The sequence below is a fragment of the Haliaeetus albicilla genome, unplaced genomic scaffold (assembly GCF_947461875.1).
Source record: "Haliaeetus albicilla unplaced genomic scaffold, bHalAlb1.1 scaffold_42, whole genome shotgun sequence".
Taxonomy (NCBI): Eukaryota; Metazoa; Chordata; class Aves; order Accipitriformes; family Accipitridae; genus Haliaeetus; species Haliaeetus albicilla.
In genome coordinates this window covers 1,863,185-1,880,768 of record NW_027212546.1, presented here as the reverse complement: position 1 = coordinate 1,880,768, position 17,584 = coordinate 1,863,185, and the positions used below count along the sequence as shown (strand labels likewise).

Sequence of the window (17,584 nt, the reverse complement as noted above, 5' to 3'; positions counted from 1 at the left end):
CTGGTGCCGCGTCTGCAGAGAGCAGAGAGGAGAGGCCGGCGGTGAGCTGGAGGTGGCCTCCTGGGGGTCCCCCCGGGCAGAGCCCTGTCCCCCACCTGCCCTTGGGACGGACGGACAGCGATGGGCGCCTCCAGCACCCACCAAGGTGCCGGGGCCTGGGGCTGCTGCCGGGGTGTCCCTGCCCTGGGGCCAGGGCCAGGGATGGGGGAAAGGCAGCTGGGCTCTGAGGGTCTTACTGCAACTTGGTGATCACCAGTTCCTCCTGGAGGAGGAGAAGGCGTCTCTCGCTCCTCTTGCGGCCCCGGGTCAGCCGCACGTCCGTGCTCAGCACCGGCTCGGCGTCGGTGAGAGCCTCCCTGCAGAGCAGAGAGCGGCAGGCATGAGAAAGGCCGCCGCCGCTGCCGCGGGTCCCGGCCGTGCCCCCGAGGCACAGGGAGAGCCCACCTGGAGCCGCAGCAGCAGTTGGCCTGGCCCATCCTGCCCGGGAGAGGAGGACCCTCGCCGTGGACCAAGGACGCGGGCCAGTCGGCGACAGCGGGGATGGGAGGCGAGGTGCCGGTGCCGGCGAGGTGCTGCTCGGCCAGATCCTGCCTCCTCCCAGCGCTCCTGCGTGCCAGCACAGCTCCGTGCTGCTGTCTCTGGTGGCTGTGGGCTCCAACTGACCAACATTCCGAGCCCAACGGACCAACATTCTGAGCCCAACGGAAAGTGGGAGGGGCACCGGGGCGAGAGTTCTCTCCAGTATGGCCGTCTCTGCCTGGCACTGGGGACCCCCGGGCGGGCTGGACGGACCCAGCAGAGGGGAAGGACCGTCTCCCTCCACCTCTTGCCAACGCTTTGCCTACTGCAGCCCAGGAGGCAGTGAGCCGCCTTTGCCCCAGGGGCACTTTTCTGGCTCGAAATCGGTCCACTTGGCGTCCACCATCACCCCAGGTGTCTGCACAGCTGCTTTCCAGCTGGGTGTCCCCCAGCACTTACTTGCACAAGGGCTTGTTCATCCCCAGGTCTCCAGGACTTTGCTCTTCCCCTTGCTGAACTACATGAGATTCCTGTTAGCCCCTTTCTCCAGCTGGTCAAGATCCCCCGGGTTGACAGCAGGACCCTCCGGCGCGTGAGCCTCTCCTCCCGGTTGTGTGCCACAAGCTGCCTGAGGGTCCACTCTGCCCCATCTCCCAGACCAGGGAATGTGAACAGGTCCTGCGTGGTGCTGCGCAGGGGGGCAGACATGCACTTTGATAGGCCATCACTTGTCACAGGAGGTTCAGAAATTTAGGGGGAAAATCCATATTAGTTTGAGTATTATTTACACAGTGCTTCCCCTTTGTATTCCTGCAAGCTCTTAAAAGGTGTTCAAAATGTCTCCTTTTTCATTTGAATGTCACAGCTCTTCACAGTGCTGATGTTGCGTGTAACATTGGATCGGGTTGTACTCTCGCATAGATCGTTAGGTAGGATGTAGCCTAGATTATTAGGTAGAAGATAGCAGATTATCTGCATTAATTGCGCTAACACCAACGACAGGAGGTTGGGTCTAGCTCTTGAGCCGAAGGATAAAAATCCAAGGCGTCTATTGAACTCAGTGGGCTATTGATCAGCAGATTGAATTCACCATGTTCAAAAAAGAAAGGGGACGTGAGAAAGGCATATTCCATCTTGACTGCTACAATGCCTGTTTTTGTAGGCATGACGATAAATTATCCATGCCCCTCCTGCCACCCCCTTCCAAAACAAAAGGACTAGAGAAAAAAGATTCAACTGCTAGAGCAATGGGGCTTTTAATAGCCAAGTAAATTTCCCCAGATCATTCCCATTCAATGAGCCACTTTGCCTGACATTCTGCCTCTACTTGGTACCAACAGAAGACTCTACTTGTGCCATGCTACGGAAGATGTAGAATTCCTCTCTGATCCAGACTTTCCACCTACAAGCAAAACCGTGGTGAAGGTTTCCTTCACCTCAACCAATCCCTGGTGCCTCTTCCCCAGGGAAAGTCTTTCCTCTCTCACTCTGTGATCATAGCTGGTCACGGGCAATGCAAGCCCCAAGCCTCAGCCACCGCCCGAGGCCACCAACCCCCTTTAGCCATAAGCAAGCTCTCAAACTCCTTTTGGGCTGCAGGAGAAGCGTTGCTAATAGAAATGGATGCACACGGCACAGTCTATTCCAGAATAGCCACAGCGGTTAAAAGCTTTCCGTGTCCTGGATTGGTGGTTTTCAGGACCAGCTCCTGGGTGCCGTTGCACGAGGCTAGCGATAGCTCTATTTCATGTAGGTAATTCAGGCTTAATCCTTTGTCCCCACAGGCCCAGCAGCACAGAAAGTCACCGTGGGCTGTGTTTGAGCAGCCTGCTCCACTGGACTTGTGGCAAATGGCCACATCCCTGCTCTTCTGTTGTCCGCGTAGGGTCCTGGTCAATACAACAAGCTGTTTTCCCTGGAAATGACCATCGTGGCTAAAGACAGACTCCTCCTTGTGGACGCCAGCCAAGCTGTGGGAACGTCTCTGGCACCCATGCTGTGCCAGCTTTCAATCCCCAAGAGACTGGAACTGAGGCGGGTCCAACAGGAAGAAAATTTGCAATTGCTACTGAAAGAGGGGAGCGACCACCAGCACTGAAGAGCGATTCATATCCTGCTGAAAGCCACAGGGAAATGCAGGAAAAGTGTGGTGAGCTTAGGCAGGAATACTCCTGTCCGAGGAGCAGCACACTTGGTTATTAAGGCTTTATCACACTTGGGTGATAAGGCTTTATCCTTGGCTTTCCCGCCATGCTGACCGCTGTGGCTGCTGCCTGTTCTTTCGTGCCATGCTGGCTGCACCCACCTGTGGGGCTGTCCTTGGGAAGGGCACCAGAGCCAAGAAAGCCCCTGGGAGAGGGGCGGGGAGAAGCTCTTCTCCAGAGATTTGCCAGAAGCTCTCCAGAGCATCCCTTTTCCAGCCCATGCGATGCTCTGTGTGACAAGGGAAGGTGCCCGTCGGTCCAATGGATGAGGCCCTGCAGGGCTCCCATCAGGGTCCTTTGACCTACCCATCTTCCAGCCACCACTCCAGGGGCTGGGGGTCTCACGAAGGGCAGAGCCCTGTCCCCCACCTGCTGTTGGGACAGACATTGGTGCATCCAGCCATTAAAACCTGCCAAGGCTAGCTAACTAGGAAAAAGAGATGAGCCACACTGCGCATGCCCAAAGGGCGGACACTATGTCAAGGATAACATAAATAAGTATATGATTAGAACAATATAAGCTTGCCTTGCTGTAGGTAACGGTATGCACGATAGGCAGAACGATCCCCCGTGCATCCAGCGCTGCAATAAAGAATGCCTGCTTTCTAAAACTCCAAAATCGAGCCTCAGAGAGTTTCTTTGACCGGCTTTTTAGGTTACGCACCCCTACCTCTGACTGGCAGGACAGAAGAGAAGATCGCTCGGGCACCTGTCCCTTTCACTCGTGCCACTCAAGTCCAGCTTGACCTTGCCCGGGTTTTGCTTTACCGTGTCCTGGTGCCCGCATGGAAAAGGAGCAGGGGAAAGCGGTCTGTGCTTCGAACCAGCGTGCCAGCCTCCCCGTGACATCCCGGAGCACTCCTGGGCGGTCAGCACCATGGGGCCCTCCTATTTCTTCTGGCAAAGTCTCAGCTCCTCCTCTCTTGCTCGCTCCTCCTCCCCCATCCACATGCTCCTTTTCTAGGTGGTGGAAAGCATATTCTGCTTTCCCTGACTCCCACGCGGCCCCTTGGTTTCCAGCAGGCTTCCCACCAGCGCCTCTGCAAGCCTGTTCTTAAGTGCAACCGAAAGGAGAATTTTCTCTTTATTATTCCCACACCTCAGAGGCAATTCTGCTTTCACTGAACTGAATGGAAATTTGTGAGTAAAGATGATGTTTAGATTTGTCTGCACTGCCACAGTAGAGTTCACGGGGCCCTGCCCACCTTCAATAAATGTCAGCTTTGTGTTGTGGTTTTCACTGGAGTGACAGCTACTGAACTGGAGAAGACCCATGGGAGAAAATAAACTGATGACAGAAGTTTTGAACGATGGGCTTGGGAACCACAGATGTGCGTGTTTATGAAGTACATCTCTTTCAATCTCCTGAGAGGATTTTTTCCTCTCATAACTTGCGTAGGATGGAAATCTTTTTGGTCTGGTGGATTTGGTATTTTTAAGTTCACTTTTTACTGTGTTGCGAAAAAAATGCATGCAGTCTTACCATTTACATCCCACAGTGTTACCCGCTGGGCAGAAACGTCTGAGGCTTTCACATCTATTCCATACCTCTGCTAACACTGTGCCAGTCTTGATCTGGTCAAATGAGAGCAGCTACTGCGAATAATGTTCTCAACTTCCCCATCTCCTCACTCTGGTTTTCCTCTGTTTCTCAGGCATATGCTTTCTCGAGACTGCCTATGAGGGTGAGAGATTACTAGAGTCCTTCCTTATTCCTAAAGGCATCTGAAAATTCTGTTAGGAGTCACTTGCTGTAAGATTATCTCCTGAAGTCATCGCAGAAATATCTAAGATTTTGTAGAAATTCTTTTGAGGCTCAGGAAGGTATGATTCTTTTCTTATGCTCAGTTTCACAAAAGTCTCTGTAGCCTTGGTCTCGTCTTCTTTAATGCTACGTTTCAGGATTAGTGGTTCTCCCACGCAGGGTGCCCTGCTGTTGAATTAGCCAGGCACAGCACAGAACCCTTGGTCTGGCCACGGTGAATACTTTTTTGGATAGGCTCAGATGAGCATGGTGAGTTTATGTTGTTTCAAGGATTTGCTGCAACATCTGTGCCTTTTTTGACCCAATACTGCAAGCTGTTTAAAGCCATACACTTCCCCCCCGCCCCGCTCCAATGAACCAGTCTGAGACTCTGTAGAGCACAGGATTATTGCACTATAATATAAGGTATTAATATAGCAGCAAAGCAGTCTTCCTTGCTGGAATACCTACCTAGCCTTCCTACCACCATAAGATTGTTTCATAATGTGTGTACTGGAATGAAAATGCTCATAAATGCAACACGAATATTTGCTGACTGCAGGTATTTTTACAGTGCTGATCCCTCTAATACGGAGGCAGATGTAATGATAGTCACCCGTGTACTTCTATGAGCCTGTGCAATGTTTAGGTTGTTAATGGGCTGGAGAGGGATTTCTGATGATGATTCATGCCTTATCAGAAAGGGAAGAAGTGGATGTGGAAATGGCAGGAGAGACTGGGAGCTTAAGTTTATAAATCATGGTAGCATCTGACAGCTCATCCGGTCTCAGTGGAAACTGTTTGGGAACAGCGCTAAGCACTGGATCTCGGTGAATGGTCAGAGTCAGGTGGGAGAAGGCACCGTGGCTTTATTCAGATCTTCCCTTCAGTTGACTTAAGCAAGAGTGGACAAAAACCCTCTTGCAAAGAAGCACTTTTGCATCTTCCTCCAGACTTTGAGGGGTTTTGCCTTTTGATTTATACTAATGTACAGTCTTTAAAATATTTTCCCCTGGAAAAGTATATTGATCTATGTGTTCCTTACTTATCAAAGTGTGTTACCATTAACTATTAGATAGAGAAGCTCTGTTGTATCAGAACCACTAGAGGAATATTGTTACAGAACTGTATGGAAGTGGTGGTATAATTTAACTATGATTGCTCAGACACTCGTAGCAGGTTATTTTTATCAAAAGAATGGGTGCTGACTTGGAGTTGCTAACACTTATGGAAGCTCATTTTATGAAGCATAAAAGTGTGGGTAAAACAAGTGTGTTAAAGGTGATGGTAGGATGGGATTCAATGTGAGCCTTACATGGCAGGGGAGATTTCATGAATCAGACAACCAAGTAGGTGGCTTCCTTGTGAACTGGTATGCATCTGGGATTAATTTAGGGACTAATGCCATTGGGATTAACTTCGGGACTAATGCCATTGCACAGTTGTGGCCTGATGGTACGCTTCCCTTAAAGACATTTTTAAATAGGAAGCTGAGGATTCAATTCAATTTGTACGAGTTCCCTGACTCAGCTCCAGCCCTTCTGGGGCAGCCCGTGCAACTTGCCATGAGCTGCTATTAACACTCACGGGCCCAGTGACAATACTGGATTTACTCCAGTTTATGTCAGGAACAGTGAGCTCAGCCAGGACATTCGGATTCTTCCAAACCTCCCACCAACCTTATTCATAAACAGGGGTTTGTTGCAACAGGAGTTGCAACGTGACCTGCAACTTTAGACCTCAGCAACACCAGGGGAGCTTGGTACGCTGACTCTGAAAAGGAACACGGAGGGCGGAGCGGAGCCGAGACCCCGCGGCCAGGCTCGGTGATCGCAGGGGTAGGCAACCGGAACGATCGGAATGAGAACGCTTGGTCCCTGCATTGAATCCACTGAAGCAAGGAGGTAAAATAATGGCGGTTCTGTCGAGCTAACGCCCTACACTTCTGGTTTACATCACACATACCCACTTCTGGGGTACTCACACGCAACAGCAGGTCCTTTGGGTGAACTTTGCTCATTACAACACCAAAACACACCTCCATCCCCAAAGGTACCCACCTCCAAGGTGCGACCACCCCCCACTGAGCACGCGCTCTGAATTTTCTCTAGCATACACCTTTAAAAGCAAAGCGAGAGAACTTTATACCAATCAAAGGAAAGGTATGTGTGACTAGAGTCACTCAAGCTCCACCGAAAAACTCAGAAAACATAAAAGGGCTTAAGAGAGGAGAAACGTTAGGGAAGACACCATCACAGACAAGTCGGGAGGACATCGCTGACTTCTGGGATCAGTCAATGGGCTGAGCCTCTCTCCCTCCCCGCCATAGGGTTGCCTACTGTGTGAGATTCGAACACTCGGCTGTACCGAGTGCTTCCCTGGGAAACTTAGAATTCTTTAGAGCTCTTTTCTTTCATCATTTAACGCGCTTGTAGGCGACTGTATTGTCACCTGCACGTGCTTTGCAGACAGTCTATTTATCACGGGCAATCCAAAAGCACCTGTACCGTTGCTTTAATAAACTCCGCTGCTCATTCATCTAGTCGTGATGAAAAACAAAAGAAAAGAGAAAGCCCCAAACCCAAATGTAAAGGAGCCTCAGCGCCGGAGGACGAGCTCTCCTCTCTCAAAGCAGCCTGGGGGAACCACGGGCAGAAGAGGTGAACCCAGCCCTGGGCTTGGGGTTTGAGGACCCCTCACCGCTTCCCCAGCCACCCTCCCTGGGTGGAGAACTGCTGCAGCACGTTGAAGGCAGACAGCAGGGCCCAGCTCTGCACCACCAGCGCTTTGCCGGGACACAGGCAGCCTGAGCAGAGCCTGGACCTCCCCGAGCACCTCACCGCAGACAGCCAGAGCACACCCAGACACCCAGGCATCCTCCACGTGGAGGCCACTTCCCACCCCAGCTGGCCAACGCAACGGGCTGCCTACCTTCTTCAAGGACGTCAGCAGTTTGATGCTGACGAAGCCCATCTTGTTCTTCTGGACATGTTTCAGGTGAACTCTGCTTATTATAATACCAAAACACACCTCCACCCCCAAAGTTACCCACCTCCAAGGTGCGACCAACCCCCACTGAGCACGCGCTCTGAATTTTCTCTAGCATACACCTTTAAAAGCAAAGCGAGAGAACTTTATACCAATCAAAGGAAAGGTATGTGTGACTAGAGTCACTCAAGCTCCACCGAAAAACTCAGAAAACATAAAAGGGCTTAAGAGAGGAGAAATGCCAGGGAAGACACCATCACAGACAAGTCGGGAGGACATCGCTGACTTCTGGGATCAGTCGATGGGCTGAGCCTCTCTCCCCCCCGCCATAGGGATGCCTATTGTGTGAGATTCGAACACTTGGCTGTACCGAGTGCTTCCCTGGGAAACTTAGAATTCTTTAGAGCTCTTTTCTTTCATCATTTAACGCGCTTGTAGGCGACTGTATTGTCACCTGCACGTGCTTTGCAGACAGTCTATTTATCACGGGCAATCCAAAAGCACCTGTACCGTTGCTTTAATAAACTGCGCTGCTCATTCATCTAGTCGTGATAATTTGTTAGCGCAACCAAACTCCCTAAGTCTGGTCATTCTCGTGCGTTGAACGCAGCTAAGCCAGAGTGCAGTACGCTATTAAGGGCATCCCTCATCGTGATAGTTCAGCACATTGAACGCGACCGCCCTTAGAGCGTCGAATTGGACATCACTCAGAAATTAAACCCAGCCGTCCCTAGCCCCTCTGACATCTGAGGATAAGCTGGAACGCAAGGCGGTTTATTTTCTGCCAAACTTCTGGACTCGGTAACGCAACACAGCCCCTGGGGCCGGCGCCCCAAAGGCCTTCCTCCGAAGGATGCTGGGCCCAGGGGCGGCGGGCAGCGCTGCGCACGGGGGGGCCCCCTCACACCACCCCCCCGTGTCGCAGTGCCACCACCCGGCAACGCAGCAGTCACAATGCCCCGGGGCACTATAAAAGGGGCAGCCTCCCCTGTCCCACTGCCAGTCTGCCTGGCAGGCGGCCCAGAGACATCCCAGAGGAAGTCTGTGAGGAGCCGCTGGAATTACTTGCCGGGCGCTGAGGGAGGAAGACCGGAGGCTGCACCAGGCTGCTGGAGACGAGAAGAACCACCAAGCCCTGGAGGTGCCCGAGGCCATCAGGCTTTTTTGGATGGAGAGCTGTGGCAAGACCAAGGGAATGCCTTCTTGAGGAGCACTGCAGAGCTCGCCGTCCTCACTCCCTGCGGAACCAGTGGCAGCAGCCGTAAGAAGTGGGATGCAGAGATGTTGCCAGGGCTCCCAGTGCTTTGGAGCACCCGCTGGTGGCCCGAAGGCGTGGGAAGGATTCTTGCCCCCAAGGTCGATCAGGCCGGGGGCACTTGGCCACTCTCGGAAGCCCCGAGGTGGCTCCAGGTTCAGGGAGAACAGGGCTTGGGCATCCCCTGGGGGGCGTGACCAGCCTGCGGGACCAGGAGGCAGGTCTTGCTCACACGTGCTCAGGGAATAGCCGATCGCCAGCTCTGGGGTCAGGAAGGAATTTTCCCCCGGCGCAGATTGGCACTGGGCCCCGGGGGTTTTTTGCCTTCCTCTGCAGCACTGAGCAGGACCGCTTGCCAGGGCTCCTCCGGTCCGTTTTGGCTAGGTTACTGCCTGCTGCTCGTGCAAGATCTTGGGTAGCAGCCCCAGACTCCTAAAAGGAAGCTACCCTTGAGGTTTTTTCTTTTTTGGAGGAAGCTCTCCCCTTTGGGATCCACCTGTGACTCCTCCCAGGCATCTCCCAGAGCCTTTTGGCCTTTTCATAGCTATCTTTTCTTAGGATCTTAGGTCCGTAAAGCAGAGGCCAAAAGATTCTGGGAGATGCCTGGGAGGAGTCTCGGGTGGATCCCGGAGGAAAGAGCTTCCTCCAAAGGAGCAAAATCATCTTGGGTAGCGGCCTTGACGAAATCTGGGGCTGGGCATCCCCTGGGAGGCGTGACCAGCCTGCGGGACCAGGAGGCAGGTCTTGCTCACGTGCTCAGGGAATAGCCGATCGCCAGCTCTGGGGTCAGGAAGGAATTTTCCCCCGGCGCAGATTGGCACTGGGCCCCGGGGGTTTTTTGCCTTCCTCTGCAGCACTGAGCAGGACCACTTGCCAGGGCTCCTCCGGTCCATTTTGGCTAGGTTACTGCCTGCTGCTCGTGCACCACGAAGATGGCCTCTCGTGCCCTGCAGCTAGGGGGAGGAAGGCTTTTTTTCCCCCACGGTGGGCTAGCAAGTGTCCCCGGGGGTTTTTTGCCTTCCTCTGCAGCACTGAGCACGGCCCCTCGCCAGGGCTCCTTTGGGCCGTTGTGGCTAGGTGCCCGCTGCTCGTGCTCCACGAAGGTGGCCCTCGTGCCCCGCATCCGGGGGGAGGAACCTTTCGGACTCCCAGGCCGGGCTCCAAGGGATGCTCCCGGGGGTTGCTTCTTGTCCTCTGTAGCACTGAGCACAGCCCCTTGTCAGGGCTCCTCTGGGCCCTTTCGCCTAGCTCCCTGCCTGCTGCTCTTGCACCTCCAAGGCACCGCTCGTGCCCTGCCTCTCTCGGGCTCTCTTGCCCAGTGCAAGTCTGGAGCGGGAGCGGGAGCGAGCTCTGCTCTTCCCTTAGCTCCATTTCCCCAGGGCTTATGGCTTGGGCAAAACAGCCTGTGCTTGGAAGGGCTCCAGGCTTGCTGCCCCATCACGAGCTGCCACTTTTCACCTCTCCCTGCACGCAAATCAAGCGCAGGGCCGGCACGAGAGCGCCTTTTGTGCATCGTTGGCCAAGAAGCACAGCGGCGGAGCAAGTTGCCGAACGCAAAAATACGCTTTTCACCTCTACCTGTCATACTTTGGAAAATACCCCACGGTACCACACACCTCCTCCTCCTCCTCCTTCTTCTTTTGTGTGTGGTCGGTCCTGATCCTCATTCTGCACGTTCTCACTCTTCAGGAAACAGGGACTGCTTGGCCTGTATTCCTCCTGCTACTTTCTGTAGCTCTGGGACTTGCCTTTGCCAGGCTGCAAAGGATGTTTTCTCAAGCTCAACTGAAGAATGCATCAGCCTGCTCCTGGCTACACAGGCACATTGTGTTAAGGCTTGTGAGCATCAGCTCTGAAACAGACTCAGAAAAATAAAAATAATAGCCTGTTTCCACTTGCAACCTTTGTGTTATGTGTCCTTCAAAGTGGTTTTGGAGCTGAAACCCCCCTGGCGTTTCAGGCAAATAACAGTCTCGTTGGTATTTGACTCATGGTGAGCACAGGGAACAGAGCAGAGTAGAACAGAACAGAATAGAATGGAATAGTTCAGCTGGAAGGAACCTACAACCATCATCTAGTCCTGACCATTACCTGACCGTTTCAGGGCTGACCAAAAGTTCAAGCATGGTATTAAGGGCATTGTCCAAATGCCTCTTCAACACTGACAGGCATGGGGCATCCACCACCTCTCCAGGAAGCCTGTTTCAGGGTGTGACCACCCTCTTGGCAAAGAAATGTCTCCTCACGTCAAGTCCAAACCTCCCCTGACAGCGTGGTAGCAAGTGTCCCTTGGTAAGGAACGGTGAGGAAACCGTGCATGCTCTCTACATCTCTGCAGAGTTCCTGCAGAGGGAACCAAACCCCTGTCTTTCACCTCTGGCATCACCACAACCAAAGGAATGTCTGTGGCCTACATGCCCTTATTTACATAGTCTGAAGGTACAGATCCATTTTGGCGCCAACGCACAAAATGGCAAGGAGACTACCTCTCTTAATCTCTCAGTACTCAAAATACTAAAACCTAAAGGAAAAGGAGACTTGCCAGGGTTTGAGGTAAGATCCGAACATCTTCCCACAAACCGAGGTAGGCAAAGAACTCTCAGAAAGGTTCAAGTCACAGGTGAGCTGTGGAAGTTTCACCCATGGCTGAAGCGCCTTTGGTATCCCGTATAAACACGGCCAACGCGTGTGTTTAATAGAAAGGCTGCGCAGCTGGGTTTCAGTGGGACAAGGGGATGTGACGGCAATAGCAGCAATGGGCTATTTTGACAGTTTGGAAGAGCTGTCTGTCCTTTGCCTGGCTGGGCTTTGGTCACGGATCCAAATGGTCCACGTCTGAATACGACCAACCTTTCCTTCCACCACACCGGGGTCACCTCCGCGCACTTGTTCCTCAAAGCCTGGCTTACTTCCGTGGCGGGCTCTTGGCACCCACCATCCCAACCTATGGCTCTGGTTACACTTTGGCTTGCCTCCAGGCTGCGGCTGCCGAAATCACCCCCCTTACGCCCCACGAAAAGGGGTTGTGTCCAGCCACATCAAGTCCCTGCTCCTCCTGGCTGCGGGGCTGCATAGGCTTTAGCTCTGGCGCAGAGAGGGGATGGCTAATAGGGGCGGTCTCTGCGCTGCACGCTTGGTTCCTGCCATGGCCCGAGAGAAGAGGAACAGCACCAGGCTTCTCCTTGCGAGCCGAGTGGCAGAGCAGGCGCCAGGGACACCCAGCAGCTGGGCCCAGGGCATGGCCGCCAAGGGCAGGGAGAGACCCCCGGGCCTCCCGGGCACAGCGACAGCCCGTGGAATGATTGCTGGATGGAGGTGACTTGTCGGTATGACACGTCCCCCCCCCACCCCTCAAGGGAAGGTGAACCTCCAGGGAGGAACGCAGTGCACACGTAAAGAATCGGTTCTGTGGTAGCTCCCTAAGCAACGTGACCTGCAACTTTAGACGTCAGCAACACCAGGGGAGCTTGGTACGCTGACTCTGAAAAGGAACACAGAGGGTGGAGCGGAGCCGAGACCCCGCGGCCAGGCTCGGTGATCGCAGGGGTAGGCAACCGGAAGGATCAGAACGAGAACGCTTGGTCCCTGCATTGAATCCACTGAAGCAAGGAGGTAAAATAACGGCGGTTCTGTCGAGCTAACGCCCTACACTTCTGGTTTATATCACACGTGCCCACTTCTGGGGTACTCACACGCAACAGCAGGTCCTTTGGGTGAACTTTGCTCATTACAACACCAAAACACACCTCCACCCCCAAAGTTACCCATCTCCAAGGTGCGACCGCCCCCCACTGAGCATGCGCTCTGAATTTTCTCTAGCGTATACCTTTAAAATCAAACCGAGAGAACTTTATACCAATCAAAGGAAAGGTACATATGACTAGAGTCACTCAAGCTCCACCGAAAAACTCAGAAAACATAAAAGGGCTTAAGAGAGGAGAAATGCCAGGGAAGACACCATCACAGACAAGTCGGGAGGACATCACTGACTTCTGGGATCAGTCGATGGGCTGAGCCTCTCTCCCCCCCGCCATAGGGATGCCTATTGTGTGAGATTTGAACACTCGGCTGTACCGAGTGCTTCCCTGGGAAACTTAGAATTCTTTAGAGCTCTTTTCTTTCATCATTTAACGCGCCTGTAGGCAACGGTATTGTCACCTGCACGTGCTTTGCAGACAGTCTATTTATCACGGGCAATCCAAAAGCACCTGTACCGTTGCTTTAATAAACTCCGCTGCTCATTCATCTAGTCGTGATGAAAAACAAAAGAAAAGAGAAAGCCCCAAACCCAAATGTAAAGGAGCCTCAGCGCCGGAGGACGAGCTCTCCTCTCTCAAAGCAGCCTGGGGGAACCACGGGCAGAAGAGGTGAACCCAGCCCTGGGCTTGGGGTTTGAGGACCCCTCACCGCTTCCCCAGCCACCCTCCCTGGGTGGAGAACTGCTGCAGCACGTTGAAGGCAGACAGCAGGGCCCAGCTCTGCACCACCAGCACTTTGCCGGGACACAGGCTTCCTGAGCAGAGCCTGGACCTCCCCGAGCACCTCACCGCAGACAGCCAGAGCACACCCAGATACCCAGGCATCCTCCACGTGGAGGCCACTTCCCACCCCGGCTGGCCAACGCAACGGGCTGCCTACCTTCTTCAAGGACGTCAGCAGTTTGATGCTGACGAAGCCCATCTTGTTCTTCTGGACATGTTTCAGGAGGAAAGCATCCTTGGCCAGGTTCTCGTCAGAGAGGTGGAATTCCACCTGGGACGCAACCCTCCTGACCAGCTGCCGGTCAGGGACAGAGTAGCTGCAGTCCAAGAGATCAGCCCCCAGAACATCGCTCGCATCGCAGAAGCTCCCGGCAAAGCAGCAGGGACACGGGTGTGACTTGGTGGCCTTTGGGATGTGCAGCACTGCCCGGTCCCAGCCACAGCGGTGCAGATGGCAGAGTGTTGAGGAGCGGGGTGGCTCAGCTGCGCTCTGAAATGAAACGGAGTTTTATGGTTTTAGAAGTGCGCTTGCCTTCACGCCCCCAGCATCGGTCCCTGCCACAAGTTACGCAGCAGATGGCCTTGCGCAGTCTTGCAGCCAGAGGTGCCTCACCAACAGAGCGCCATCTCTTTAATTAACAGGATACAGGCCAGGAGAGATCTTTGGCCTCCGGTTCACGGCAGTTGTCCCGACTCCCCCAGGCCACACACTGTTCACACAGCGGGAGCGAGAGGCCTGTGTCCTTGGTACCAGGGGGTCCTTGCTAGTGCCGAATCCTCCAAGCACGAGGAGGGGATGTACTAACCCCATCCCTGGGGTCCCGTAGAGCGCAAACAGCCCCAGCGCCCCGACACCGGACGTTGGGCAGAATCCAGTCCTTTTCTGGGAGCACGCGGCGGCGGGTACCGTCTCCTCCTGGGTGTCACGCACCCAGGGAAAGCGCCGCCCCCTCCGAGGGGGATCCAGAGCTGCTGCTTTTCCCATCAGGAGACTAAAAGACCTGACAGCACTACTGGAGCGAGGGCTGGGGGAAAGCGTGCCACCGAGCGACACCGCGTGACCTTCCTTCGCGCCCTCGAGGTCCTTTTTCCTATTTCTGCCTCGCTCCGGTCAACGCAGCGAACAGAAGCACGGGCAACAGTCGCAAACGCATTTGCCATCTGGCGCAAGGAGGCTGCGGCTGCAGCCTGGTCCCCGCTCGGCTCGGCTGAATCAACTTGTTCTTCTTCCCCCACCGGAAAAATACTGTTGAAAGCAAAGAGGATTTGCACCCGCAGACCCTGAGAGCCGCCTGTAGGCCCCGGGGGCACCCCAGCCTCCCTTAACCCTTTCCCTCCCCAGGAGGAGCTGGGGAGGCTCTTGGGGGTGGGGCGGAACACAGGGAGCCCCCGCATTCCTTCCGGGGAGACGCCAAAGAGTCCTTGGCAGCCAACAGCCAGAAGGGACCATGGCGCGGCCACCAGTGCAGCTCCCACTGCCTGGGCCCTGGGGCCCCCCGGCGCCCCAGCTTTTCCAGCCATTCACGCTCCCCAAAACCTTCTACCCTCAAGGTAGGGACCGACCCCAACCCCAACCCCTGCAGCCCAGGGACGCTCTTGGGGGGCAAGAGCAGAGGTGACCGCCGGCCATCGCTCCTCTCTCTCTCTTAGGCTCAGCCAACCTGTGCCGCCTGCCCGCGCGGGAGCAGCCCTTCCCTGCAGCCCGGGCACCCCTGGCAGGGGGGACACCCCAGGCCCCCCAGGCACCACCAGCAGGTATGGCACCCCAGTCTGCTCTGGCACCTTCTCCATCCCCATCACACCCGTTCCCCTGGCACTTTTCGCATGGGGGTTCAGCAAGCCCCGGTGAGCATCCTTGCCCTCGCCTGGGTGACGCATGCCCAGGAAAGCCCATCTGCAGAGAATTTCCCACATATTTGGGGCCACCTCTCCCATTTCACCTCCTAGATACGAGTCTCCTCCCCGATTTGCAACCCCGTCCCACCGGCACAGCAGCTCACCCTGTGGGGATCGCCCCGGCCACAAGCTCCCCACGCCCCTGGCCCAGAGCTGGGGGATGTTGGCCATCGGGGCCGGCTCGGCGGGTGCCCCTGGAGAGTCCCCCCGCCCCAGCACGGCTCCCCCTCACCCACACAGGGCTGCAGAGGGCTCCATGTGGCTGCCTCTTCGACCCCCGCGTCTTCCGCATCCAGTGGACAACCACCCACCTGCCTCCGCCGGCCACCGCCACGCTCGGCCAAGGCGCCGCTTCTCTGCCGGGTGCTGCCCTGTGGGGTCCCGGGGGCTGCGGGGCCCCCCTGGCCTGGACAGCCCCAGGGACCCCCCAGGGCCAACCACAATACCTCACACCCTGTGAAAATCAGAGGAGTGGCGTGGCCCCAGCCCCTCTGGAGCTGCCACTGTCCATCCCCGGCTACCAGCACAGCGAGGGGCAGTTGGCACAGATCAACATCCCCAGCATGGCCACCCCTGTGGGGGCACCCCTGGGCAGCGATGTCCCCCCCAGCCCCTGCGCTGCCAGCCACAACCAAGCCGTTGGGGACACTGCAGGCGACCTTGCAGTGTCCGAGGAGATGCTCCTGGAAGAGGCCCTAAGGCTCTTCAGTTGCTCCCTGGATGGAGTGGGGGTCAGCCAGGATGGTCCCAGCAGCAGCCCCATGTCTGGGGACCCTGCTGGCACCAGCGGAGCGGAGAGAGGGATGGCCCCAGCCCCCCAGCGATGCCAACACCCATCCCCAGCTACGAGAACATCGAGGGGCCGTTGGCCAAGATCAACACCTGTGGCATGGCCACCCCTGTGGGGGCACGCCCAGGCAGTGACGTCCCCCCCAGCCCCTGTGCTGACCCCCACAATCAAGCCCTTGGGGAGCCTGTAGGTGAACTTGCAGCGTCTGAGAAAGTGCCTCTGCAAGAGGCCCTAGTGCTCTTTGGTTGCTCCCCGGATGGAGTTGGCGTCAGCCAGCATGCTCCCAGCAGGAGCTCCATGCCCGGGGACGCTGGTGGCACCGGCGCAGCCACCCCCCACCGCGACTTCAGCTCGCTCTCGCTGCCTGAGGAGATGCTCACCCCTGACTACTGCATCCCCGAGCTCAGCGACGCCATGCTGAGCCTAGAAATATTCAACATCATCGGGATGGAGCCCCAGGAGCTGTGGGAGGATGCCGGGATGGACCTGCCACCATCCCCACCTGCCACGGCAGGCAAGCGGAGGAAGAGGCAGGCGCAGAGCTCCTTGCCAATACCACCCAGCAAGCGCAGGGCTCTTGCGGCCAACGTGGGGGTGTGAGGGGGGGGCGGGGATTAGACAGGGGTGAGAGGGATGGAGATGGGGGAGTGGGGGGTGGGAGAGGAGGGGCGGTATTTGTTGAAGGAGGGGCCGGGGAGGGGGGTGGGGAGGGGTTAGACCAACTTGGATGGGACCTTTCCTCTTGTCTTTTCAATTAAAAGCTCCTTCTCCAGAACCGCTCCGTGCCTGTGTGGGAGGGGGAGGGAGAGCAGGGGGCACCAAGAAACAGCACCCAAGAGGTGCAAAAGCCCCGCTGAGCCCCAGATCCGAGCCGGGGAAAGCCCCGAGGGGAACCGAGCCACCCCCAGGGCCGAGTCACCACCAGCGGGGCAGGCAACGGTGGGGCGGGACGCGGACGACTCCCCTCTCCCCTTCCCCAGGGGGAGCAGCCCTTTGGTGGGGAAGCCAGGACAGACAGCTCCCTGCAGGACTCACGGACACGGCCCCACGCAGAAAGCAGCACAGAGCCCCTGCGACAAGGACAGACCTCGGGGGCCGGGGGGGACACGGGCACACACGACAGCAGGGGCTGCAAGGCCTTCGTCTTGAACACCACCAGCGTCCCCTCCAGCGGGGACAGGGCTCGGTGCAAAGCCCTTCAAAGCCTCAAGACCATCACGGCCTTCCTCGGGTCCCACTGACCTCAGCCCCGGAGAGCCCAGCTTTGCCTCACTGACACACCAAAATAACCCCAAATCACCCCAAGAATGGCGAGGGAGGGAGCTGCAGGCCACGCAGGGACCCTCCTCCCCTTGTCTGGCTGCACCTTGGGCAGCTGCAAGACCATGAAGGGGAGAGAAAAAATCAGAAGGAAAAAAAAAAAAAAAAAAATCACTGCACCAGCCAGAAAGTGCCTGGAAACTTCATCCCTCTTTATTGCCCATTTCCCATGCGAGCTCCACAACCTGGGAGCAACGCAGCCAACGGCACCTTCGAGAACCAGACTCACAACCTGCTGCAGCTGACCCTGCTCGCGCAGCTGAGGTGGGCTGGATGATCTCTAGAGGTCCCTTTCAGCATCCATTCTGTGCTGCTGTGACTCTGTCTCCGCCGTGGTTTAACCCCAGCCAGCAACTAAGCACCACGCAGCCGCTCACTCACTCCCCC

At 56.0% G+C, this 17,584-nt stretch overlaps 1 protein-coding gene across 1 annotated transcript; it reads left to right on the top strand.

Annotated features, from left to right (window-relative positions):
- Window positions 1-15,344: 15,344 nt before the first annotated feature.
- LOC138684342 (proline-rich protein 22-like) lies at window positions 15,345-17,474 on the top strand (the record flags this gene model as incomplete). Its single annotated transcript, XM_069778035.1, has 4 exons — window positions 15,345-15,407; window positions 15,555-15,951; window positions 16,005-16,391; window positions 17,374-17,474. Coding segments are annotated over 4 exons (948 nt in total), but the record flags the coding sequence as incomplete, so codon positions are not given.
- Window positions 17,475-17,584: the final 110 nt, after the last annotated feature.